The sequence below is a fragment of the Coffea eugenioides genome, chromosome 10 (assembly GCF_003713205.1).
Source record: "Coffea eugenioides isolate CCC68of chromosome 10, Ceug_1.0, whole genome shotgun sequence".
NCBI classification, from domain to species: domain Eukaryota; kingdom Viridiplantae; phylum Streptophyta; class Magnoliopsida; order Gentianales; family Rubiaceae; genus Coffea; species Coffea eugenioides.
This window is the reverse complement of record NC_040044.1, coordinates 17,792,437-17,818,507: the sequence shown is the minus strand read 5'-3', so window position 1 is coordinate 17,818,507 and position 26,071 is coordinate 17,792,437. Positions and strand designations below refer to the sequence as shown.

Genomic DNA, 26,071 nt, shown 5'->3' with positions numbered 1-26,071 from the left:
TTGTTTTTGGCTTTGGCATAAATAGTCTTCTATGTGGTAATTGCACATAAAGTGTTGTTTGTAAAAGGAATGGGTATTGTAGGAATGTACAATTATTTTAGTTGTATTAACAGTAGATATAAGTGATAACAACCTTTGTTTCACTGAATTTATGTAAACATCATTAATTGATAACTAAACTTAGCAGAAAGTGGTTTATTGACAAATTAGTGATAGGAATTAATTAGGGAGGGGTTTTTGGAAATGTCATTTTGTTGTACTGATCTTTCAAGCAGTTGGCACAAGTGCTAATACCCTTTGTGTTGGTGTAATTACTTAAAACTCTTTAGTTCTCAATTAAGGCTTGGAGAACATGGTTTATGACAGTTTCATGTCTGAGCATTAGCTTCAGTTGCAGCTCTCCGACTTTTGCTTCAAATCCTACTGTTATGATCTTTCAAGCTTCTTGTAAAGGTTTATTTGTCCTGGTTGTGTACTTTGCTTTCCACCTTGCTCGTTGGGCGAAATTATTCTTGGTGATTCAGTTTGGGGTAAGTGGTGTGGGTTGTTTCCGCTTTGATGGTGTTATTTATCTTCTTAAATGGTAGTTTTTTGTTATGAATTCAATGGAGGCATTGTTAAATTGGGTGTTATTTACAACCAAAAATTTTTTTTGGTGTGGTTGTAATGGTGTCGCTTTACTTTAACAGATTTGGAGCAATTGTGAGGAGAAGCTCTGCTGGGAATATTTGTAATATGGTACGCAATTGTTTAGTAGTAGTATGCAACGCTTGTCAATATTTTCATATAAATGTATTTGATTTATGTATGTATTATATGTGAAATTGTTTCGCTTCTGGAAATACGTGATGCATTTGATTTGTAGCTTGTTATTTGTATCGATGATTTGCTTTGGCAATGAAATTGATCTATTCGTGCATTTATATGTATGGCTTGTTGGTTTACTTCTAGGCATACCTGACACTTGATGTTTTACTTATGGGCATTGGTTTGCTCTTTCGTTGGATATTTGTGCTAATTTTAATGCTTCTATATAAGTGACTAAATGTCAAAAATCTATCTATTCATCTTATTGTTAATACCATCACTTCAACAAAATTGTATTACTATTCATTTCACCGATTAGTAAAACAAATGACCTCATTTACAACAATTTTTTTTATTTGGATTTAGCTATAATCCAATGAGTTCTGACTACAATCAGCACCCTCAACTACAGATAAATTTTTAAATGTTCGTTAACTTATTTGATTCTATTGTAACTACATTCAAGAAAACTTGCAGTTAACTTATAATTTAGTCCTAGAAGATAATTTTATCTTCTTCAAGTTCATTATAAAAATTCCTTGGATTTAAAAACTCAATACAAAAAAATGAATTTTTTTAGCTTTTTTATTAAAAATATAAAAAAATGCATTTATTTCTCTGAAAATAATGAATAGATTTATTTCAATTTAGTTTTTCATTCTTATTTCAAAAAAAATTTAGTTGAATTGCATCATTTCAATTTCTGCAATGACAATTTTAATTCATTTCACCTATTAATAAATTTATGTTAATTCATTTTCTTATTTATGTTGTTATTACATAAAACACAAAGTACCAATTATCTTAAATTACATGTATCAAACTCCTACGCATTGCATGGGCCCCCAGTAGTAATAGTAATACTTGTACTACTAAAAAAGAATAGTAACAAGTGCGATATTAATAAGAAAAAAAGTCATAAGTAGTAGTAATTACTTACAAATATTAATAGTAGTAATAGTGCAAAATAATAGTAATAAGTGTTTAATTAATATTAAATAGGAATCATTAAATATTACATATTCATAGCATATGTGCTGTTAATTTTATCTTAATGACAAATTCATTCTTGTTTAATTATTCTACGATTTAATACTACTGCATATTATTTCGTTCATGATTATTTTTTTTTGGATGTGATAAATTTTAGTTTAGCTAATCTAAATTCATGTTGAGAATCACCTGAGTGCTTGAATCTAAAATAAATAATATTCATAAAATTAGGTACAAATATGTCCACGGATCTCGCATTGGTGATTCAGTTTTATTGGGGAGGAAAAATAGTAGAAATCGAAGGAACATTTTCATATGATCCTCCGAGATGCAAAAAAGCCATTTTAGTAAAAAATTGCATAGGTTATTTCGAGCTGGTTGATAAAGTGTACACTTACATGGGCCTAGATCGAACTGCGTTCAATTTAAATTTGTGGCGAAAACAAAATAGTATATTTTAAACTTAATTTTTGCTTAAAAGCATAATACATTTTAGGACCATTTTTTTTGTTTAGGATCATCAATTATGATTTAGGGTTTATAAATTAGGGTTCAAGTTTTTTGAATTAGGATTTCAGCTTTATAAATTAGTATTTAAGATTTATTAATTTGGATTTAGGGTTTATAAATTAGGGTTTTGACTTTATAAATTAGAGTTTAAGATTTATAAATTTGGATTTAGGCTTTATAAATTAGCATTTTTTATTTATAAATTGGATTAAGGGTTTATAAATTACAATTTAGGGTTTATAAATTAAAGTTCAAGTTATATAAATTAGGATTTTTGCTTTATAAATTAGTATTTAAGATTTAGTAATTTGGATTTTGACCTTATAAATTAGGATTTGACTTTATAAATTAGAGTTTAAGATTTATAAATTTGGATTTAGGCTTTATAAATTAGCATTTTTGATTTATAAATTGGATTAAGGGTTTATAAATTACAATTTAGGATTTATAAATTAAAGTTCAAGTTTTATAAATTAGGATTTTAGTTTTATAAATTAGTATTTAAGATTTAGTAATTTGGATTTTGACCTTATAAATTAGGATTTTGACTTTATAAATTAGAGTTTAAGATTTATAAATTTGGATTTAGGATTTATAAATTAGGGTTTAGGCTTTATAAATTAGAGTTTTCAATTTATAAATTTGGATTAAGGGTTTATGAATTATGATTTAGGGTTTATAAATTAGGGTTCAAGTTTTATGCATTAGGATTTCAGCTTTATAAATTAGTATTTAAGATTTATTAATTTGGATTTGGGGTTTATAAATTAGGATTTTGACTTTATAAAATAGTGTTTAAGATTTATAAATTTGGATTTAAGATTAATAAATTAGGGTTTAGGCTTTATAAATTAGGGTTTTTGATTTATAAATTTGGATTAAGGGCTTATAAATTACGATTTAGGGTTTATAAATTAGGGTTCAAGTTTTATGAATTAGGATTTCAACTTTATAAATTAGTATTTAAGATTTATTAATTTGGATTTAGGGTTTAGAAATTAGGATTTTGACTTCATAAATTCGAGTTTAAGATTTATAAATTTGGATTTAGGATTTATAAATTAGGGTTTAGGTTTTATAAAGTAGGGTTTACGATTTATAAATTTGGAATTAGGGTTTAGTTATTATATTTTAGGGTTTCATTAAAAAAATAAAAAAATAGATCTATGCATGTGGCTATTAGAAAGCTCGCCGCATGCACTATTGCATGCAACGAATCATATTCAAAAAAAAAAGTGAAAACAAATTTTTCCTTCTCAATCGTAAAAGAAAAATGGAAAAGAAAATTGGTTTTTTTAACAGCCGATAATTTCATTTGCGGGGACCCTTCAATTATCACACAACACCACTTCTCCGACTTTTTCTCTCATTTGCATTATATTTGGAAATTCACCGTTTTATTGCACCGACCGTTTATTTTGAACCCAACAAAATAAATGGTTAGTGAGATAAAACTCAAGTAGAACAAACTAAACGGTTAGTGGAATAAAACCCAAACCCAATAAAATAAACAATTAGTGAGATAAAATCCAAACCTAATATATACACTATCACGGTGGATATATGACACATAAGTAAAATTTTAACTTTAATTTTAAATTTAGATAAGTTATAATGTATCTAATGGTGATTGTGTATACAGTGTATAAAAAATTAATCCAAAATTGATTAGATATGAATCTTTTTTATTTTTGTTTTTAGTTATTAAACCCGGTTTGGTGCGGCCACGGCGGCACTGGAGTTAAGTGGAGCAGACGGCACAGTTGAAGGTGGGTGTTGCGGCGGCAAGGTCAGGGGGAAGGTAAATGAGCCAAGCTATGGCAAAGAGGGGGAGGCTAATGGGCCAACAGATGGGGACAGAGGTAGGTTACAAAGGGACGAGAGGAGGCGAGTTCAGCAGGTGTTTAGGCCGAAAGAGGGTCTGGCGGTGGAGAGGGCAGGAGGGAATTGTGCAGCAGAGCATCCGCAGACATCACTTGCTCTTGATGAGGAAAGGAATGGGGTGGCGGCAGGTTCAGATGTGGATATGGGGACATCTGGGGTGAGATCGAACGCACTACAGCAGAGGAAAGGTGGTGCGGAGGAGTCCAACGCATCTGATGGGGTGCCGTTGTGTCTTCCGCGACTTCTGGTGGCTAAGGATGACGAGCAGGATGCGCTCTGCGCTTGCGAGGTCGGGCAGGATGTGGAGGAAGGTGAGATGGCAGTCGGTTGTCTTGTGGTTGAGGAGGTTATCCAGAATGCTGCCGAACAGGAGATCGAACGGATTGCTGATTTGGTATGTGATGAAATGGTGGAGGCGCGGTTGGATGAGGCTTTGGAGGAAGAGGAGGAGGGAATGGAGGATCAAGCACAGCAGCAGATGCGTGGGGGCCAAGGAAACTTGTCCTCCTCAGGGGAGTATGTACCAGCAGCGGGTAATTTATCTCCACGGGGTACGGCGCTGGCGGAGGGAATTGGTGCGGTTGAGATGGGAAGGCCTTTGGAGCAGCCTCGGCAGGTTCATGATGATTCGTTTCGAGTGGTCACAGGCAAGTCAAAAGGCGTGCGCGCAAGGTTTCCCTCTGATAGGGCCCTGCGATCTACGGTAAGGGCTTCTCAAAATTCTTTCCAACCTTTACCTCATGATTAATGCATTGTTCTGGAATATAAGGGGTATGGTTAAAGCATCCCATTTTCGTAGGCTCAGAAAATTAGTTGTATCTCATAACATTCAACTGTTAGTTGTATGTGAAACGCATGTCCGGATGTCGTTAGCAGAGGATTTTCGGGTTAGACTGAAGTTTGATTATGTGATTTCCCACTCTGCGGGGCTGTTGTGGGTGATTTATAAGTCTCCTTTTTGTTGTTCTTTCATGGGTGACGGTGCTCAATTTTTAAATTTATCTGTGCAACATCCCGGGTTGGTGAGTTCGGTGTCCTTCTCGACGGTACATATGGCCACCACTGGGGAGGAATGGCAGGCTCTTTGGGCGTGGTTGCTCCAATGCAAACCCTCACACGGCCCCTGGCTGGTGTGTGGCAATTTTAATGTTGTTATTGGGGAGGAGGAAAAGAAGGGGGGTCGTTCGTTTACAGTAGCTGAGGCCATTGATTTTGTGACTTTCATGAGTTCTGCTGGATTGGTAGATGGCGGTTTTTCAGGTTCACGTTTTACCTGGTGCAATAATCGCCATGGTCAAGCTATGATCGAGAAACGTTTGGACCGCTTATTGATGAATGTGGAGTGTTTTGATGCTGGTCTGTCAATTAGTGTTACTCATTTGGAACGTCATCCCTCCGATCATGCACCATTGTTACTATCCGCTGGTACAAGGTTGGATGGCAAACCCCATATGTTTCGATTCATCAATGCTTGGGCGGATCGTGAGGATTTTTTGGAGGTGGTGAGAGAGTCATGGCAACAAGAGTGTGGTGGGCCTCCTATGCATGTGCTCTGCTCTAAGTTACAGAGACTCAGGCGGCATCTTCAATTGTGGAACAAGGACCGTGTGGGGAATTTTTCAGACAATGTAGCAAAGGCAGAAGAGGAGGTTGGAAGGTTAGAGAGAAGATTAGAGGATGGGGGGTCGGAGGAGGTGCATGTGGAGCTCCAGTAGGCTCAGGCCTCATTCAAACGTGCGTTAGCCATGGAGGAGTCACTGTGGAGGCAGCGAGCTCGGGTTAAATGGCTGGCCTTAGGTGATCGTAACACTCAGTTCTTTCATTCGGTGGTAAAGCAACGGCGTATGACCTCCATTATTCATTGGATTCAGAAGCCTGATGGGGGATGGGTTAATGAGGATGTGCTCATTGGCGAGGAGGCGGTGCGGTATTTCTCATCCTTATTCTCATTGGATGATGCTCCTGGGATGCGGGATGTAACTGATGTTATTCCCCGTTTGGTATCTATGGAGGACAATGAGCGGTTGGAGGAGGTTCTGGCCTTGGAGGAAGTCCGGCAAACAGTTTGTGAAATGGATGGAGATAGTGCTGCAGGTCCTGACGGGTTCTCTGGCCGGTTTTTCTCTGCTGTTTGGGAGATACTTGGGTGATGTGTATAACGCTGTCCAGAGTTTCTTTTGCGGCGCGGAGCTTCCCAGGCGGATCACTGCTACATCCATAGTGTTACTCCCGAAGGTGCAACAATCGAAGGATTTCTCACAGTTTCGCCCAATTAGTCGGTGAGAACCCAAAAAAAAAAAAATATTTTCACATGTTCTCAGTATTATTTTATTTTTTTTGCCTCCATTTTATACTTTCATTGGAAATATTAAATTTTCTATGCATTTTTATAAGTAAGTATAATTTTAAATCATTTTCATGGTATAAATTAGCTTATGTAAAGTTTATGTAAAGTTTAAAGAGTATTAAGGACGTGGGGCCGCTAGTGCGGTTAGTCGGGTAAAATTTTGGCGATTAATTGAAGTTTTGTATAAAAGGATGTTATTTTATAAGGTGATTAGTGATAATTAGGGATTAGCTAGGTGGATTAGTGTTAGAAGATTAGGAGGTTGGAGGACATTCTAGAAAGCCAAGTGGCTTGAAACCATTGCAAGTTGGACCTTTGACCAAGACCATGATTTCTTCTTCTTATCTTGACCAAACCTTTTGTTTTCATCATTTCTTCTTCTTGTAAGCATGATGGACAAAATTTTGCGAGAGAAAAGGGAGAGAAAACACAAAAAAATTCAGCCTTGATCTCTTGCTTAAATCATGAAGAATCCAACGAAAAATCCTAATCTACACCAATCAATCTTGAGGTAAGCTTTGAGAGAAGCTTTTGGTGAAGTTTTAGAAGAAGAAAATCTTTCATCCCTCTTGATTTGCTTGTCACCTTTGGGTTTAGAGGTAAAGAGTTGAATACGGCAAGAAACTCTCTCTCTACTTCAAATAATTGTAAATTAGTGGCTTATAGTTGCAATTTTGGTAGTATTATGCAATATTTCATGGTTGGAAGAAGTGATATGGAAATTTTCAGTTTTATTGGTGAATTTTCTGCCCATATATGAAGCTTAAAGGTTGGCCATGATTTACTAGCTTTGATATGTGACATATCTAGTGTTTATGTGTTAGTTTATTTTGCCTAAAGAAATTTCCAGCTTGGATGCATAAATTCCAGCTTAGAGTTCCATTGGTAGTAATCTGCCCTGTTCTTCCCGGTTCTGTTTGGCTATGATAGAGGCTGAACTACCCTTAGCACAAAACATGACACTTGTAGAGAATGATGTTTTATAGTTGTCTAAAAAATTTCAGCTCAATCGGAGCACTGTAGCTCATGAAAAGATAAAATTACCCCTGAGACTGCTCTAGGTAGAGTCCAGCAGACAGTTTTGACGTTTCCTCATGTTGGCTGCGTTTTTCACCTTGATCCGTACCAAACCAGTCTTTGGCCAAAACATGAAAATTTTATCCCTATGTTTTAGTATTCCAACGCCACTGGAATCACCTCGTTTGGACTTCAGTAGCTTGAGTTATGGTTGTTTACGCATAGTGCGGTTAACTTGCCCGAATGTGAGATTCTGGTTCTGTAAATGGCAATTTTGACTTAGATACACTACAAATAGGACTGAGTGGTCTTCATCAAAGTTGTAGGCCTTTGTCTTAGCTTCGAAACAGTATAAATTGTACCTCAATCTGATAAGCGTAGCCTCGGTTGTGTCCGTTACGCAAACCAATGTCAAATCTGTCTTTTGTTTCTTGAATCAACCTTCATTTTCGCACATGTTTCTAGCTTGATTTTGTACTTGTATGACTTGGAACCTATAGAATGGCTATTGAAATGCGATAATTTTGTGTGTGGCTTTGGGATTGATTGAGAAAAATAATGAAGCCATAAATGGCTGAAAAATAGGTAAATACAAAGGGCGTGCTACCCAAATTTACACTCGAGGATTAGGTAACGATTTGAGAGCGAATACCATATGAACCATCTAGGATATTTGCGTCTTCTTTTATTGAGGTATATAAGTTAGAATCTGGCCGAAACTTGTACCCTTGGAAAATGAAATTTTCGACTAATAGAAATACGTTTTCTTTGTCACTTCAACTCAAATGGAGATTTTAAAGTTTTACGAGTGAGCATAAGTTTTACAAATATTTTACTGATGTCCTTTGGTTTAAATGTACTCTTTTCACTACAAAAACCATATTTATACTTTGTTACTAGTACGTATTCGAATTTTCTTTGAATCACTTAAATCTTTGATAGTTGAAGCATAATGTGTTCTTTTAATTATATTAGGGTTCTTTGGTGATTAAGGGTAATATCCGGAAGAACAGTTTGGACGTTATTTTACGTAAATAGGTGAGTGTTCCTTGTTTGTTATGTTTCTCTTGACTATGTGGCTTGTTATGGATGTTTAACAACCTGTTAAATGCTTTCAATGATTGCTTAAAATGAGTTTTTTAGGCGAGTGTGTACTTTATCGCACTCGATCTAAACGAATAAAAAGTTTTCAATGAATGAATGATTAAATGCTAGTTGCATATGGATGTAAGCCTTTTGACTAAATTGGGCCCTGCCCTTCGTTACCGATCGACTCGAGCCAGAAGCGGACTCGGTCGGGCGATATGGTGACCCTGGGTGAATATTTGGTATACTCGAATATTACCTTGTTGTCGGGTGGAGCATGGCCAACGTCCAGGAGGGGGTGAATGAAATGAACGAACGAATGTCAATGCAAACGAGGGTTTTACTTACAAAAATGCAATTTTAAATGATTGGAGGAATAAGGGGAATGACAGGAGAATGAACGAACGAATAGCTCCCTGTGAGCCCGTATCCTTTTAATGAATGTGTTATTATCGCTTTCCATTGTAAATGTTTCTTGAACTATTGATACTCTATGATTAATGTATTGGATTGATTGTTTGATTATGTGTTTGGAACCTCACTGAGCTTTTAGCTCATTCCTTTAGTTTTGTTTTCCTTAATAGGGGAAGGCGAGCCAGGACGGGAGCTTTGTATAGACTAGCTTAGGCTAGATCTCTATTTTTGTAATGGTTCTCGCCCTAGTGCTTGGCACGGGCTGGATGTATGCAGAATTAAGAACCTTTGTATATTCGATGTTTGTACTCCCTCTTGAGATAGCAATGTATATATTCTTGTGGTTTTATTCAGGTTTTAAGTGAGGACTGTGGTGAACGACTGAGTCCCGGCGAGAGTTGGGCATGCGGTCCGCCGAATCCTTTGGTTCGCCTTAGGGGGAGGTGGGGCTGTCACAGTTGGTATCAGAGCCTGTTTCGCGTGGTCTCTGCGCGGAATGAGCCTGGACTAAGTGGTGAATAAGTAAGAAGGACTAAGTGCTCGTTCGAGTATAAGCTGTGACTTGTGAATGTTATAGGCCTTACATTTTCTTGTGGTATTTGAGGACCATAGATAGGTACGTCAGGTAGGAATTTCGATTGTAGATAGTTTGCTCTTGGGACTGGCCAGCTCGAGATGTGAATTATCTTATTTCGGATTCTTGTGCCCGAGTACTCCAGAGTTGAGGCGATGTTAAGTATTTGAGACTTGCATTTTGGGAACATGAATAGGCTTTGTCTGGCTAAAATGAGTACAAGGGGTCAATGGACATCTAGTTTGGATAGTAAGTGACGTGAGAGACCGGACGGGGTTATTTAACTGAGACTGGGATAATATCGCCTTTTCTTTTGATTTGCCCTTATGTTATGACATGACATTAGTTTGTGTACTTGTGTATATGATTATCTGTCTAATTTGATATGTATGTGTGTATTTGACCATCTGTCTTTTGATATATGGTGTGTTATGTGTGTATATGTCTATTTGTGTATTTGGTGTGCTAGAATTTAGTTACTTTAATCAACTTCCTGCATTTATCCATTAAAATATTTTTTGGATAAGAGAGAGAGAAAAAAAAAAGGTATAGGGGGAAAAATATATATATTGACGGGAGACGTAGCCGTGGACATGGTCGTGGCCGTGGAACTAAGCGAGCCCAAGAGCCAAGAGAAGAAAGGGAAACAACAGCTGAACAAAGACAAGGATCGAGAATGCCACTTGTACTTAGGAACTTATTATGACCCATTGTTTTGCCTGGCAGGCTATTATCTGAGTTCCAGCGACTCCGTGGGATGGCACATTGGGTTGATATGTATAAGAAAATCGCAGTTCTTCGAGACGAAGTAGAGGTCCAAAGGAGACTAGCCGAGTACTGGGAAGGGCGATGGAAGCACAAGTATCCGGAGAAAATTGAGCTCTTACACAAGAACTTAGAGCTAAAAAGGAAATACGAAGGGATTTCTGAGGAGGCCTTAGCAAGGGCACAAAATATTACTCCTATAGAGGTTCCGGAGGAAGCTCAAAGGACAGAAATTGCCATGCCACAAGTAAATCTCTTTCCTGCAAAGAAAAGGGGTGTACCTCGTAAACGTCAAAGGCCAGAATAGGGTGAGCGGTGTAGGCCATTCGCTAAGATGGGTTGTGGAGCGGGTGGTGTGAAAATTTTGGAGACGCTTAGGGAGGATACTCCGGGAGGAAACCCAAGCGGAGAAGGATCACTGAGAGGTGTCTCACAAGGAGATCAAACCTCAATCCCTTTCCCATTTTGTGGCTATTGCAGAAAAGTCAACCATCTGGAGGTAGGTTGTTGGAAAAAAGGGGGAAGATGTCTGCGCTGTGGGAGCGCCAAGCATCGGATTGCTAATTGCCCGGTTCAATTGCGTGAAAAAAGGAACCCAGCAACCAACCGAGACCGACCCTGGACCGACCCTGGACCGTCCAATAGAGAAGGGACTGGAATGAAGATCCTCGTTTCTTCCAAGATGTAGAAGGTAAAAGCCATTGATTACTTTAGATTGTGATAGGAAAATTTCGAGGATGAAATTTCTTTAAGGGGGAGAGAGTATGAGAACCCAAAAAAAAAAAAATATTTTCACATTTTCCCAGTATTGTTTTATTTTTTTTGCCTTCATTTTATACTTTCCTTGGAAATATTAAATTTTCTATGCATTTTTATAAGTAAGTATAGTTTTAAATCATTTTCATGGTATAAATTAGCTTATGTAAAGTTTATGAAAAGTTTAAAGAGTATTAAGGACGTGGGGCCGCTAGTGCGGTTAGTCGGGTAAAATTTTGGCGATTAATTGAAGTTTTGTATAAAAGGATGTTATTTTATAAGGTGATTAGTGATAATTATAGATTAGTTAGGTGGATTAGTGTTAGAAGATTAGGAGGTTGGAGGACATTCTAGAAAGCCAAGTGGCTTGAAACCATTGCAAGTTGGACCTTTGACCAAGACCATGATTTCTTCTTCTTATCTTGACCAAACCTTTTGTTTTCATAATTTCTTCTTCTTGTAAGCATGATGGACGAAATTTTGAGAGAGAAAAGGGAGAGAAAATACAAAAAAATTCAGCCTTGATCTCTTACTTAAATCATGAAAAATCCAACGAAAAATCCTAATCTACACCGATCAATCTTGAGGTAAGCTTTGAGAGAAGCTTTTGGTCAAGTTTTAGAAGAAGAAAATCTTTCATCCCTCTTGACTTGCTTGTCACCTTTGGGTTTAGAGGTAAAGAGTTGAATATGGCAAGAAACTCTCTCTCTACTTCAAATAATTGTAAATTAGTGGCTTATAGTTGCAATTTTGGTAGTATTATGCAATATTTCATGGTTGGAAGAAGTGATATGGAAATTTTCAGTTTTATTGGTGAATTTTCTGCCCATATATGAAGCTTAAAGGTTGGCCATGATTTACTAGCTTTGATATGTGACATATCTAGTGTTTATGTGTTAGTTTGTTTTGCCTAAAGAAATTTCCAACTTGGATGCATAAATTCTAGCTTAGGGTTCCATTGGTAGTAATCTGCCATGTTCTGCCCGGTTCTGTTTGGCCATGTTAGAGGCCGAACTAATTTTACAACAAAACATGAAAGTTGTATAGAATGATGTTTTATAGTTGTCTACAAAATTTCAGCTCAATCGGGGCACTGTAGCTCATTAAAAGATAAAATTACCCTTGAGACTGCCCTAGGTAGAGTCCAGCAGACAGTTTCAACGTTTCCTCATGTTGGCTGTGTTTTTCACCTTGATCCGTACCAAATCAGTCTTTGGCCAAAACATGAAAATTTTATCCTTATGTTTTATCATTCCAACGCCACTGGAATCACCTCGTTTGGACTTTGGTAGCTTGAGTTATGGTTGTTTACGAACAGTGCGGTTAACTAGCCCGAATATGAGATTCTGGTTCTGTAAATGGAAATTTTGACTTAGATAAACTACAAACAGGACTGAGTAGTTTTCATCAAAGTTGTAGGCCTTTGTCTTAGTTTCGAAACGGTATAAATTGTACCTCAATCCGATAAGCGTAGCCTCGATTGTGTCCGTTACGCAAACCAATGTCAAATCTGTCTTTTGTTTCTTGACTCAACCTTCATTTTCGCACATGTTTCTAGCTTGATTTTGTACTTGTATGACTTGGAACCTATAGAATGGCTATTGAAATGCGATGATTTTGTGTGTGGCTTTGGGATTGATTGAGAAAAATAATGAAGCCATAAATGGCTGGAAAATAGGTAAATACAAAGGGCGTGCTACCCAAATTTACACTCGAGAATTAGGTAACGATTTGAGAGCGAATACCATATGAACCATCTAGGATATTTGCGTCTTCTTTAATTGAGGTATATAAGTTAGAATCTGGCCGAAACTTGTACCTTTGGAAAATGAAATTTTCGACTAATAGAAATACGTTTTCTTTGTCACTTCAACTCAAATTGAGATTTTAAAGTTTTACGAGTGAGCATAAGTTTTACAAATATTTTACTGATGTCCTTTGGTTTAAATGTACTCTTTTCACTACCAAAACCATATTTATACTTTGTACTAGTACGTATTCAAATTTTCTTTAAATCACTTAAATCTTTGATAGTTGAAGCATAATGTGTTCTTTTGATTATATTAGGGTTCTTTGGTGATTAAGGATAATACTCGGAAGAACAGTTTGGACGTTATTTTACGTAAATAGGTGAGTGTTCCTTGTTTGTTATGTTTCTCTTGACTATGTGGCTTGTTATGGATGTTTGACAACCTGTTAAATGCTTTCAATGATTGCTTAAAATGAGTATTTTAGGCGAGTGTGTACTTTATCGCACTCGACTTAAACGAATAAAAAGTTTTCAATGAATGAATGATTAAATGCTAGTTGCGCATAGATGTAAGCCTTTTGGCTGAATTGGGTCCTGCCCTTCGTTACCGATCGACTCGAACCAGAAGCGGACTCGGTCGGGCGATATGGTGACCCTGGGTGAATATTTGGTATACTCGAGTATTACCTTGTTGTCGGGTGGAGCCTGGCCAACGTCCAGGAGGGGGTGAATGAAATGAACGAACGAATGTCAATGCAAACGAGGGTTTTACTTACAAAAATGCATTTTTAATTGATTGGAGGAATAAGGGGAATGACAGGAGAATGAACGAACGAATAGCTCCCTGTGAGCCCGTATCCTTTTAATGAATGTGTTATTATCGCTTTCCATTGTAAATGTTTCTTGAACTATTGATACTCTATGATTAATGTATTGGATTGATTGTTTGATTATGTGTTCGGAACCTCACTGAGCTTTTAGCTCATTCCTTTAGTTTTGTTTTCCTTAACAGGGGAAGGCGAGCCAGGACGGGAGCTTTGTATAGACTAGCTTAGGCTAGATCTCTATTTTTGTAATGGTTCTCGCCCTAGTACTTGGCACGGGTTGGATGTATGCAGAATTGAGAACCTTTGTATATTCGATGTTTGTACTCCCTTTTGAGATAGCAATGTATATATTCTTGTGGTTTTAATCATGTTTTAAGTGAGGACTGTGGTGAACGACTGAGTTCCGGCGAGAGCTGGGCAGGCGGTTCGCCGAACCCTTTGGTTCGCCTTAGGGGGAGGTGGGGCTGTCACATAGTCTATGCAACTTTGTGAACAAAATTTTTTCTAAAATTCTGGCCCGCCGTGTGAGGACTCGCAAAATTTTCTTATTTAAATTCTTATTTCGAGTTCATTTAATTATTTATTTGGTCAATTGCCTCGAATATTATTTTCTAACCTTATTAGACTTAAATACATGGAATTATGGCTTCATTATGTTTTTAAAGTGACTCGTTTCAAAAATTAATTTTTGGAAGCTCGATTAATGAAAATAGTGAAAACGTGTTTGAAAAATTTTAGCCAATTAAGAGTACATTAAACTCGGAAAATTGGAGACATGTACAATGTTCTTAAAATAGGTAAATTTAGGTTTAAGTACTCAAGTGATAGTTAGTGGTACGATCGTTATAAGAATTTCTCGAACGTTTCACTTTATCGCCCCTAAATTGGAAATACGCGTTTTCACGCGCGCGCTTAATTGAGGGACTTTAGACCATTATTTTGGGACAATTAAGAGTGAATAATATTTACATGAAAATAAATGCATTAGAGGTTTAGTGCACTAGTGAACCAAACGCACGAGAAATCGAGCCCTAATCGCACCAAACGCCCCCTAATGTGAGTTGACTAATGTGTGATTTGTGGCCACAAGTTAGTATCTTCTCTTGGAAGCTTAAAAAATCTGATCACTCTCTCTCTCTTCCTTCTCAAGACTGCCGACCAGCCCCCTCTCTCTCTTAAGCTCCATTGTTCTTCATTTTACTTCACAAATCTTACTCAAACCACCACCAAAACATCTCCAAATTCAACCAAACTTGCACCACACTTAGCTTAACACTAGGAGATCATTTTGAGCTGCAAAAAGGGTGCTGGAAATCACGGTTTCTTGGAGCATTTCAAGGGCCAAAAATTCTGATCTAGTACATTAAGAAGGTATAATATGATCCATCACCTTAAACTTGATTTATAGTAGTAGATATGCATCTCTAAGTACTTGCATGTAAGTAGATGACTTGATATTGTTGGAAAAATGTGAAAGTGGGCTCTATGAACTCCCACTCTTGGGTTGTTGCTGATTTGATGATTGATGGTGGATATATTGTTGGTTTAGTGGTTAAAATGATGGATTAATGGTGTGTAATTGATAGAAACTTCATTGGGTGCAAGAAGCAAAAGTTTCCGATTTTACCCCTGCCTTGTTCGGCCATTTTAAAGCCAATTTTTAATGATCTAATGGCTTAAATTTGATTTTTATATGACGTATTAGATGTGTGAAAAATTTCATTGAAAAATAATGAGGTTTGGTTGGGCAAACGAATTTTTTTTGTGAAACTAGCAAATCTGGAAACTGTTCACGTATGGCTCTGACCAGCGGTGGTGTTTCGGCCATAACTCCGTCCTCGGATGTCGAAATCATGTGCCGTTGGTGGCGTTGAAAACTAGACATTCCAGGCTTTAATTTCAGATAAAATGCACGTTCTGATTCTTTGTGAGTGAGCCGAAACAAACGTTTTAAAATCGCTGTCCTGTTGCTCTGTTCAACTGGAATGAAGTGATAAGGCAGCAAATTGATGCCCGATTTTGGACTAGTTGGGTGCCAAATTTTGAAATGATTTCTTCTGTGATATTATAGCCCTATGAATTTATTTTCCAACGACATAAACCATGCCATATTCTGAGTTAAATTGACTGAGTTGTGACCAAAACAAGAGGACTGCCCTGTTTTGGAAAAACCGTAATATTTGGACTGGTTTGGGACAAAACCCGGGAGTGATCTTATAAATTGAAGTTTTTGATGCTAAACACTTACCAAAGGTATCATGGATGTATCTTAGACCTTTATTTCACAAATAAACCATGGTTGGATAGCTTTCTTGGTTAAACGATTTGAATTGGGAAATGAAAGTCAAAAGACAGATTGCCTTAGAAATTTTCCGGAACTTTGGATGATTAATTAACTACCTTCCCGAGGGTATTTTTCCCTGAAATTTGATAGAGAGATACCTTTCATATAGGAGTAACATACTGCAAAATTTTATACCAATCCAAGTTCGTTTTGACTCTTAACGAAGGTTCCAATTTTGAAAACTCAAATCTGGAAATTGTTCACCAGACTTGAATTTTCCTAACTTTGAGCTACCGTATTTCGGTGCTCGAAACTCCAATTCTCAATCCGCTTGTTCTTTCCTAAACCTTATTTACACCTCTAATTGAGTTACAAATTTTAGAGGCTAGCTCGCAACTTGTGAATTTTTCCGAATTTCCAAAGTTAGCGAAAAACCAACCCTCGGCTCAATTCTGAGTGTTCTGGAACAGCAACTTCATGCCCATTTTTGAATGCCTTCCACTTAGATTCATGGAAAAGTGTCTTCTAAGAACTTTTAGTACTTTCTAAGAGGTTTCCAATGGTACCAAGTTTTCTAATTTTGGACCTACTGAGTGCAAGATCTGATTTTTCTAAATTTGACGCGCAAAGCTGAAATTTGCCGATTTCTTCGAAAAGGAAATTTTGAAAACTCGTTACTCCTTCTTGATGATAATTGGTCGCTTTAAACTTGATTTCATGAAGGAAATCAGTTTTTCTTGTGTTAATAAAACCTCACTTTTGAACCTTTATTTTGAGTGGCTAAGGTTCTTGGTTTGAGGTATTGACTAGTCCAAATGAGCGTAACTCCTTTCTTGATTAATACGTGATTGTGAGTGAAAAATACTTGTTAATTGCTTCAGGTGCTCAAGCGAGTCTTGAAGAGAATCCCGGAGGGGACAACTAAAGATTTTCTCGCTCAATTACTTTTGAATTGGTGAGTGTCAAGTGCATGACTTGTCGTGTTTACTTGATTTACCTGCTTATATACGTGAATATCACTTGATGAGACGAGTGTGTACTTTATCGCACTCGCTCTCCTTTACTTGAACTTTACTTGTATTAACTTGGTTTTCAAAGTCGATTGAGTGAATCTCGTCGACTAAAATATACCCGTTTTCGTGTGCATGTCGTGTTGCCGTGCGTGTCGTGTATGTCGTGCGTGTCTTGTTGTCGGGTGGAGTGAACCTCCTCGACTTATGGGGACGCCCAATTCTCTTAGCCAATCTTGCAACTCGAACCGGCATAAGCTTGGTCGAGAAGCTTGATAAACCAAGAGAGTAACAAAACACAACTTGATCTTTTGAGATCTTGTTCGGCATACTCGTGGAGTATCGCCCTTTTCGTGCGTGTTCAAAAATCAAAACTTGATCTCTTGAGATCTCGTGTGGCATACTCGACGAGTATCACCTTTTTCGTGCGTGTTTGGTTTCGGATCCGAGAGGGTGGAATGTTGGCCGGAGGAAGTAATAAGTGAAGTTTCTACGGATAAAATACCCACCCGGATAACGGAGTGTCATCACGAGGGGGTATCGGATCGAGCGTGGCGAAGCAAGTGGAAAATAGCTCCTGAGAGCTCCTATATCCTTGAATTGTTTCTGTTTACTTTTCTCGCTCGAATTGTAAATTACTTGAATATTGGGATTGTTACTTGGACAACGTGCTTGCATGTGTGTTTTCTTGGCCTCACGAGCGTTTCGCTCACCCCGTAGATTTGTTTTCCTTAACAGGAATGGATGGAGTGAAACTCGTTGGAACCCTTTGGATGTACTTTTGTATTAGGGTTTCAATTGTAATTGACTAGACATTTTGGCTATTGTATATAATTGGGAATTGATGTATCTTTTGGATCCTGATGTAAGAATTGGATAACGGATGTATTTTGAACTCGTGGTACAAGACTTCGATATTCGATTATGGAAGCGATTTTTCCTTATTAGACTGGTATAAATTGTTATATATTGTTAAGTTTGAATTGATTTGTCTCGAGTCCTGGCGAGAGCTAGGCAGGCGTTCCGCGGATACCCTTGGGTTCGCCCTTGGGAGAAGTGGGGGCGTCACACGCCGGCTAGCTCCGATATTATCTAAGATTATCTCCCCGAACCAGAGCGGGTTTATATGGGGTCGGTGCATATCTGACAATTACCTTCTAGCACAGGAGGTCATTGCGGGCATTCAGCGGAAGGCACGCGGGGGTAATGTCGTTTTTAAGCTTGACATGATGAAAGCTTACGATAGGATGATGTGGCCTTTCTTGATAAAGGTCCTACGCTCCTTTGGCTTTGGAGAACGCTGGATTGTTATGGTCTGGCGGATTATCTCCAATGTTTGGTTTTTCGTCATTGTAAATGGTTCAATCTGCGATTTCTTTAAGTCAGCTCAGGAGTTTCGCCAGGGGGATCCTTTGTCACCGGCTTTGTTCATCATCGGGGCAGAGGTGCTTTTTCGTTCTTTAAATCAACTGGTGCACCAACGGGGGTTCCAAGGCTTCAGTGTCCCACGAGGTTGTCCGACTATCACCCATTTGGGGTATGCTGATGATGTGCTAATTTTCTCAAGTGCGACCGCCACTTTTCTCCACCTGGTAATGAGGGTCTTAGAAGGGTATGACACGTCCTCCGGCCAGCGGGTGAATAAATCGAAGAGTTGCTTCTTAGTTCATGCTAACTTGGGTAGACACAGGAGGATGGTGATCCAGCGGGCTACGGGTTTCAAGTCGTGTTCCTTTCCCATCAGGTATCTGGGTACCCTCTGTATTATGGCCGCCGGAAAAAGGAGTGCTTTACTGGACTATGCCAGGCTGTGGTGAGTAAGATTGAGTCCTAAAAGAATAGGTTGTTATCTGCTGGGAGTCGGATTGTTCTATTGAAGCATGTCCTCTCTGCGTTGCCGGTATATCTCTTGATGGCTGCGTCACCTCCGAAATCTGTGTTTAAAGAGATTGAAGGGCGCTTCTCGAATTTTCTTTGGGGTGAGTCGGAGTGAGGTCACAAGTGTCACTGGATCAGGTGGCAGGATTTATGTGTGCCAGGGGAAGAAGGGGGTTTGGGGCTTCGACGTTTGGAGGATATTCATAGAGCTTTCTCCATCAAGCTTTTGTGGAGCTTCCGTTCTTTGTCATCCCTTTGGGCAACCTTCATGAAGGCTAAGTACTGCGCGCAGGTGCATCCTAATTTGGTAAATCGTAATGGGGGGTCGCTAATCTGGAGACGGATGGTGGCGGTGCGGCATCTTGTGGTGCTTCACATTGGATGGATTGGGCGATCTGGGAGCTCGAATTTTTGGTTTGATAACTGGATTGGGACAGGCTAGTTGGCTTCGCGGCTGGATAGTGTGTCGGACCATTTGGTTGCTGATTTCATAGAGAACGGACATTGGAACCTCCCACTCCTGCAGCAATGGGTGCCGCACGGGGTTGTCAGTGAGGTTGTTCGGGTTGTGCCTCCTGTAGGTCAACTTCCTGATTTAATGGTATGGAGACCGTGTTCATCGGGGCAGTTTACCCTATGGTCTGCATTTCACCTTGTGAGACGGCATGCCAATAGCTCATTCATGTCTAGACAAATATGGCACCCGGTGGTTCCTTTGAAAATTTCTTTCTTCTTATTACGTCTCTTACGGGGTCGCATACCGGTGGATTGCTGCTTGATGAAATTTGGGGTTCATGGGCCTTCCAGGTGTGGGTGTTGCTCATCTCCGGTAGTCAAAATTGTTGAGCATGTCTTTGCTATGGGGGAGATGGCGTCACGCGTATGGCATTTTTTCGGGGATCCAGTAGGCATATCCTGGGTTGGCTCATCATTTCGTGTATGTATGGCATCCTGGTGGTATGGGAAGCGGGGTAACCGGCAGCTGGCTTTTGTGCATCATATTCTTCCACTCCTAATTTGCTGGCACCTGTGGAAATTCAGAAATCGCATGAGATACGATGGAGTCCGACTAGGGTTTGCCAGGTTGTGCTACTTAGTCTTATCCGACCTCTTGGAGCTGTTTGGCCTGTTTCTTCGCCAACGTAGGTCCTTCCCTGCAGACTGGGTGCATTTCTATGCAGAGATTTCAGGGTGGGTCCCCCGGGTGTCCTATACGCTAGTGCGGTGGTCTCGACCTTCAGGGGATGCTCTCAAACTCAATACGAATGGGTGCACCAAGGGCAACCCTAGTGTTAGTGGGGCAGGAGGGATTCTTCGGGATGGAGGTGGCAGTTTGCTTTTGGCATTTTCTTGTTATTTTGGTCATGCTACGAGTCTTCAGGCCGAGGTTCGTGCGCTTCTATTTGGGGTTCAGCTGTGCGTTCAACGTGGCTTTGGTAGGTTAGATGTCGAACTAGATTCACTCGTGTTAGTCCACATTCTCCTAGGCAAGGCGAGCTGTCCTTGGGGTGTTTATCACGAGATTCAGCAGTTGTTGGAATTGCGAGGTCACTTTTTACGAGTTAGCCATTGTCTCCGCCAGGCAAACCAAGTTGCTGATGCTTTATCGAATGTCGGTTGTGCTCAGGGGGGAGAGAAGATCTACACCTCCTCGTTAGCATTACCTCCGGAGGCTAGAGGAGCCATGCGCCTAGATAGGGTAGGGGTTCCATCTGTTAGACGTATGGTTCATGACAGGGTAGATTGTAGAGGCTTCTCTTCATTTTGATCAATAAAGTCGGGTTTATTTAAAAAAAAAACCTGGTTTGAAGAGGAACCCGACAAAAGAGGTGGATCAATAAATCACTAGTTCAATCGATGGTGAGTGGTTTAACTGGTGGATCACTAAATATATTTAAATATTATGTCTCATAATTTTTTTATATAAGCTATATGGTTTAAATTGTAATAAACTATACCATAACAAATGCTCATATAGTCTAATTTATTATAGAATTATCAATTTTTATAGGAATCAATAAAACCTAAATTTAATTAGTAATCCATCAAATTTCAAGCATAAAATTTTACCTATATTTAATGTAATTATTTAGTTTATTTACGAATGTTAAGTGTAAAAGATTATTAGGATTAATATTTCCCTTTAAAATGAATTGTATAATATTTTATTTTTGAAATCCAATTCATAACTTATATAGTTTGTGGAGTAATAATTTTTATTAAAAGATCACAAATAAATTTTATTTTAGAGAAGTAAAAAAATAAAGAAACAATTGACTAATATATAATATAAGATAGTTTAATAACTACCATGTGAGTTAGTGGCCAAGTGTTAAGTACTCTTTGCTTAAATGCATAAGGTCTTGCGTTTGAACCACTACAACATCTTGTCTAAATGCATGAGGTCTTGAGTTCCAACTCCTACACTTTCTTGTCTAAATTTTTCCAACAACAACTAATGTTCTACCCAATTCAACTAATCAAGTTTTCAATTGAATTGAATTGAATTTTTCCAATGATAACTAATGTTCTACCCAGTTCAACCAATCGAGTTTTTGGTTTAATCCAATTGAACTGTCAGTTCATTGATAAGTCGACAATTTTTGTTCACATCCTATGTAATTAGAGACCCAAACCTATCTATTGCTCAGTTCACCAGGTTGTCTAATTTAACCACCAGATCAAATCAGGTTTAATAACTATGTTCAAACTTATTAGTAGACATGTTTCTCTACTACAAGTTTATCCCTTCAATCACTTTTTTTTTTCACATATATTGTGGCACAAAATGTATTATACAAAAAAAAAAACTTCTCAAGTAATTTTGAATCCAAAACTTAATTTTAAGAGGAAACTTTGTACTTTAACTCTTAGTAAATAGCCAATAAAAAATTTGTCACAATTGCAAAAAGTACTAACTTATCAGAAAAATTCTCCAAATAAAACTTCACCTAGACCAAAACAAAATTGTATATAAGTTTGGAGACATGTGGCCTTTGCTGCCATAGTATACTCACTTTGGAGTTCCAGAATACTCACATTGAGACATAATGTTGAATTTTATTTCGAATTAGGAATTTCTCTTGGTATTCAGATTTAGGATTTTTTTCTTTAGATTTTGTATTGTAATTTTTTTATTGGTTTTATAGGGATTATATACTTTACTCTGATCAATAAAAGTAAACAATTAGTATTGCATTTTTTTGTATTACTTTCATAGGGATTATTTGCTTACCGAAGATCAATTAAAGTATATGGCTTACCAAAAGGAAAAAAGAAAAGAAATGAGTAGAATTGTATATTTAATAAAAACAATGATAAAAGGAAGGAATTGTTGAGCCAACACTTTTGTTAAAACTGAAATTTTAAAAAAGGACAAAACTTTTATTGTGCCATCTCTCCTCTTCCACCCTACGTAGTGGCGTTTCAACTATATCTTTTCTCTATGCTGCTAATCTCTTTCTCGTCTCCTTGTACTCGTTGCAAAAAGCCTTTCTACCAGGTTAATTGTAGTTTCTTCCTCCTTGATTTGTTTTCCCAAATTTCATTGCCTAATCTTGTTTTGCACAATTCTTTATGCTAGAAAAAACAATTCTAGTTCTCTCTTTTTTTTGTAAGACGATTCATCTCATTTTCACCTTTTTGAAATCTACTTGGTTAATATTTATTTGCTTTTATAGATTAAAATGATTTAGAACGTAAAATAACCGTCTCAATATTGACTATACTGCCTAATATTTTCTTTTAAAATAGAAGTACTTAATGATAAAAGCTGAGATTGATGTGTATTCAGCAGTTTAAATCCTTTTTAGAAAAGGGATAATTTCACAAATCTCCCCTGAGGTTCATAATAAATTACACCCAGTGCCAATCAAATTCTAAATATTACACTTGCCCTCCTTGGTTGTTGAAATGATTACCATACCCTTAAGGGGTGCTTTGTTCATGCTCTAGAATTGGAATTGGATATGAAGTGATATGCAAACAAACAAATTAGTATGGGTATGAACTAGTGGTATCATTGTAATGAATAGTGCTTGGTAAATAATGCTTTGGAGTATGAATCAAAATTATTTTTCTTTTTTGTTTAACAACAAACTTTTTCTTCTATTTTCCAAATTGAAAGTCATTCAGCTTTTCCTGAACAACCACCATCAGACCACCCCCAACCAAAACTTTTAATTTGTTCTTTTCTCTCCAATCACCAGTCAACACTCATAACTCACAAATACAATAATCAACAATAACTTTAACCAAAAAATGTAACACAATTTCCAGAAACTAGATGGGAATTTTTGTCCATTGAAATTAAATCTGCAATTCAACCCAACATACTCCATTTAAAGCCAATACCCTTCTTGTCGTCAATCATTACTTGCGCTTACATAAGGACAAGGAAGGCATCAATTAGCGTAAGGAATGCGGATAAATTAACTGTGAGGAAGAAGGAAAAGTGTTAGGTGTCAAGCTTGTGTAATAATAAAACATACTCAAGAAAAATAAGAATTTGCACATAGTGGTGAGTAGAATCGTCTCTACAGGGATTGGAGAGAAATTTGTTTCTTTTTAGAGTGAGAATTATAGAGGGATTTTTGGAAAATTAAAATAAACAATTTACATAATTGAAAGAAATCAAACAAAAGAAAATTAGAATTAAATCAATAATAAGCAAGCTCTAGCCAAAAAGAAAACGTCAAAAGTGTTACATATAACTGCTCATTGATATAATGATTATTTCATTTATTCATTAACAAACAAGTTATAATTGCCAAACAAGCAATGACAATCAATTTTTCCATACCATATCCAAAGTTAAGGTACGCCCATTAACTATTTTCCTAATCAAGAAATAACCCTAGATATTCCCATAAAATTTAATTTTCAAATTGCATTAAAAACTAGAAAAACCTTATTCTAATCAATAAACTCGTTACAAGAGTTTATAGCGAGTTTATTTAGATTAGATCATATGTTTCCCTAATAGATAAGCATCAATCATATGCACTATTCCTCCATATTTCAAATCTAGCGTCCATAGATACGCTTACCACCCTTCGTCAAAAGCCCATGAGTTAAAAAAAGGATAAAAAATAAAAAAGTTTCTTGTGGTAAATTTAATACATAGAAAACTCCCTCCCCCTTTCTGGTGGTTTTAAAACGTACAACATGACACCTCATACTTTGAACTAAATTGTAAAGGTGACGGAATCTATTAAACTTAACGGAAATGACTTATTAGAATCTAAAAAAAAATGTACACCTAATTTTTAACAAATATACATGTTCTATCGTTTAACCCTCAATTCTCTCTATCCAAAGAATAAAACAAATAATTTTTTTGAGCTGTCTTTTGATTAATTATATCAGAGCATTTTAGTCATTTCGTCCATTTTTGTTAAGTTTAACAGATTCTATCACCTTTACAATTTGGTTCAAAGTATGAGATGTCATATTGTACGTTTTGAAATCACGGAAGGCTTTTCTGTATATTAGGTTTACCACGGGGACTTTTTTGTTTTTTATCCTTAAAAAAACAAAGTGAGCTATTCATTGTTTGAACGGAACTCCATTCAATAAAGTGAGCAAGTCAAACAATAATTAGATTTAGTGTAAGATTGACTTTCATATTTAACTCAAACTTGACTTAATAAGGGAAAACTTGACATAAGAAAATCTTGCAAGTAGGACGGACAATAGGATTGGATATACGTAAAGGAAGTCAATAGTTTGTCCGACCATGTTGATGATTGTGCAAATCTACATGCCAGATCCAATCAAAGAATGATATTGGTATTTATCCTCCTTGTGATTTGAGATTCCATTTACGTGCACATTTGTGCTATTACCAAATTTGGGCTGTTCAATGCAAATTTTAAATGAACGGCCTAGATTAACTTAATTTCTTATGATAAATCTAGGCCATCAACTATTATTTGCAGTTGCACCATCAATCGCAGATCGCCTGAATTCCATTATGAAGCTTTATCTTGGTTTTCATATTCCTATGAGTAAGTTAATCTCTCTCCTATTCCTTTTAGTTGTCTTGTCCAAGTTGTAAACTTGTCCTAACTTTTAGAGTTCTTTTTTTTTTTGGCATTAAAAGAAGGTCCGTTAGATTTTATAGAATGAGGTATACAAAGCCCCTAGAATCATCATCAGATAGTTTTGAAATTGAAATGGGCTTACAACAGAACAAAATAAAGTCTTCCATCAGCAACGCCTTAGCCAAAAAGTCCACATGTTGGTTCGCTTCTCTAAAAATGTGTCTAATAGAAGCCATCTGAAAACTCTGCAAAATGACCTTGGAATAAATTAATTAGAGGAAATTAAATTCATTTTTTCCTTTGAAAAGACAGCTTGCATTAATAGTAAAAGTTTATACAAAGCATGGGCAATGGCCAAAATGAGCTATGCCTCCTGTGCAATTCAACAAAGAGGATCGGTCTTGATGCATTCCATGTCTAAATTGTTGCCTAAGGCAAAATCACCAAGATTTTATACTTACATCATTTTTACCCTTATCAACTAAGCAGATGGAGCACATGATAAATAATGAACTCACAAAAGCATAAAAACATGCAAAAATCTTACACATTTTGTGTTACCTAATAATAAAAGCATGCAAAAATTCTACACATTTTGTGTTACCCAATAATAAATTATACTAACTTCTTAAGAAACGATTTTTACTTGTTATCGAATTACTCCTAGGCACGTACATATATTGAACTTTTAGAACCTATCAAGGATAAATACAAAATTTTTCCAAAGCTCAACACCTAAAACAGAATTTTTTTTTTGTCAGTGTGGGCACAATTACAAATTTAGTTAGGTAAAAATAAATTTTTGAAAAAAAAATTCATAACTAATTCAATCGTTTTTGTTTTGTTCAGTAAGGGCACATGCACACCCTGGCCAATACGCAGATCCGGCAGTGCCAATAGAAATTTCACTACTACATCTTGCACCAAGTTGTCTCATTCCTTTCCTTAATGCCCATCCTGTCCTGTGCTGGTTTGTATATCTATAGCAATAGTAGCTTGATAGCATCAGTCTCTCCTTGATTGCTTGAGCAATTCTGCTCTTAGTGCTATTGTTCCTTGTGTGCACCTACTCTTTGTATTTGCCTTCCTTATTGCATTGTCCTAACCGAGACAAACTGTACTTGC

The 26,071-nt window shown here is 37.2% G+C and overlaps 2 protein-coding genes across 2 annotated transcripts; both read left to right on the top strand.

The window, feature by feature from the left end:
• Nucleotides 1–4,037: 4,037 nt before the first annotated feature.
• LOC113748808 lies at nucleotides 4,038–13,946 on the top strand. Its single transcript, XM_027292370.1, has 3 exons — nucleotides 4,038–6,473; nucleotides 13,221–13,283; nucleotides 13,916–13,946. Exon 1 carries the CDS (start codon nucleotides 4,337–4,339, stop codon nucleotides 4,940–4,942), a length of 606 nt encoding a protein of 201 aa, XP_027148171.1. The 5' UTR covers nucleotides 4,038–4,336; the 3' UTR covers nucleotides 4,943–6,473; nucleotides 13,221–13,283; nucleotides 13,916–13,946.
• On the top strand, nucleotides 10,732–20,670 carry LOC113750530. The gene is made up of 6 exons (XM_027294495.1): nucleotides 10,732–10,896; nucleotides 18,191–18,616; nucleotides 18,709–18,837; nucleotides 18,904–19,003; nucleotides 19,064–19,194; nucleotides 19,345–20,670. Exons 1-6 carry the CDS (start codon nucleotides 10,732–10,734, stop codon nucleotides 20,668–20,670), a joined length of 2,277 nt encoding a protein of 758 aa, XP_027150296.1.
• The last annotated feature ends 5,401 nt before the right edge of the window (nucleotides 20,671–26,071 follow it).

Excerpts from the sequence above, each read along its gene's own strand:
- LOC113748808 (XM_027292370.1), top strand. The coding sequence starts at position 4,337 with ATGGGGACATCTGGGGTGAGATCGAACGCACTACAGCAGAGGAAAGGT.
- LOC113750530 (XM_027294495.1), top strand. The coding sequence starts at position 10,732 with ATGGGTTGTGGAGCGGGTGGTGTGAAAATTTTGGAGACGCTTAGGGAG. Across the intron at positions 18,838-18,903 it reads CTGGACTATGCCAGGCTGTG|CATGTCCTCTCTGCGTTGCC; the intron begins GTGAGTAAGATT and ends GTTCTATTGAAG. Across the intron at positions 19,004-19,063 it reads CTTCTCGAATTTTCTTTGGG|GGGAAGAAGGGGGTTTGGGG; the intron begins GTGAGTCGGAGT and ends TATGTGTGCCAG.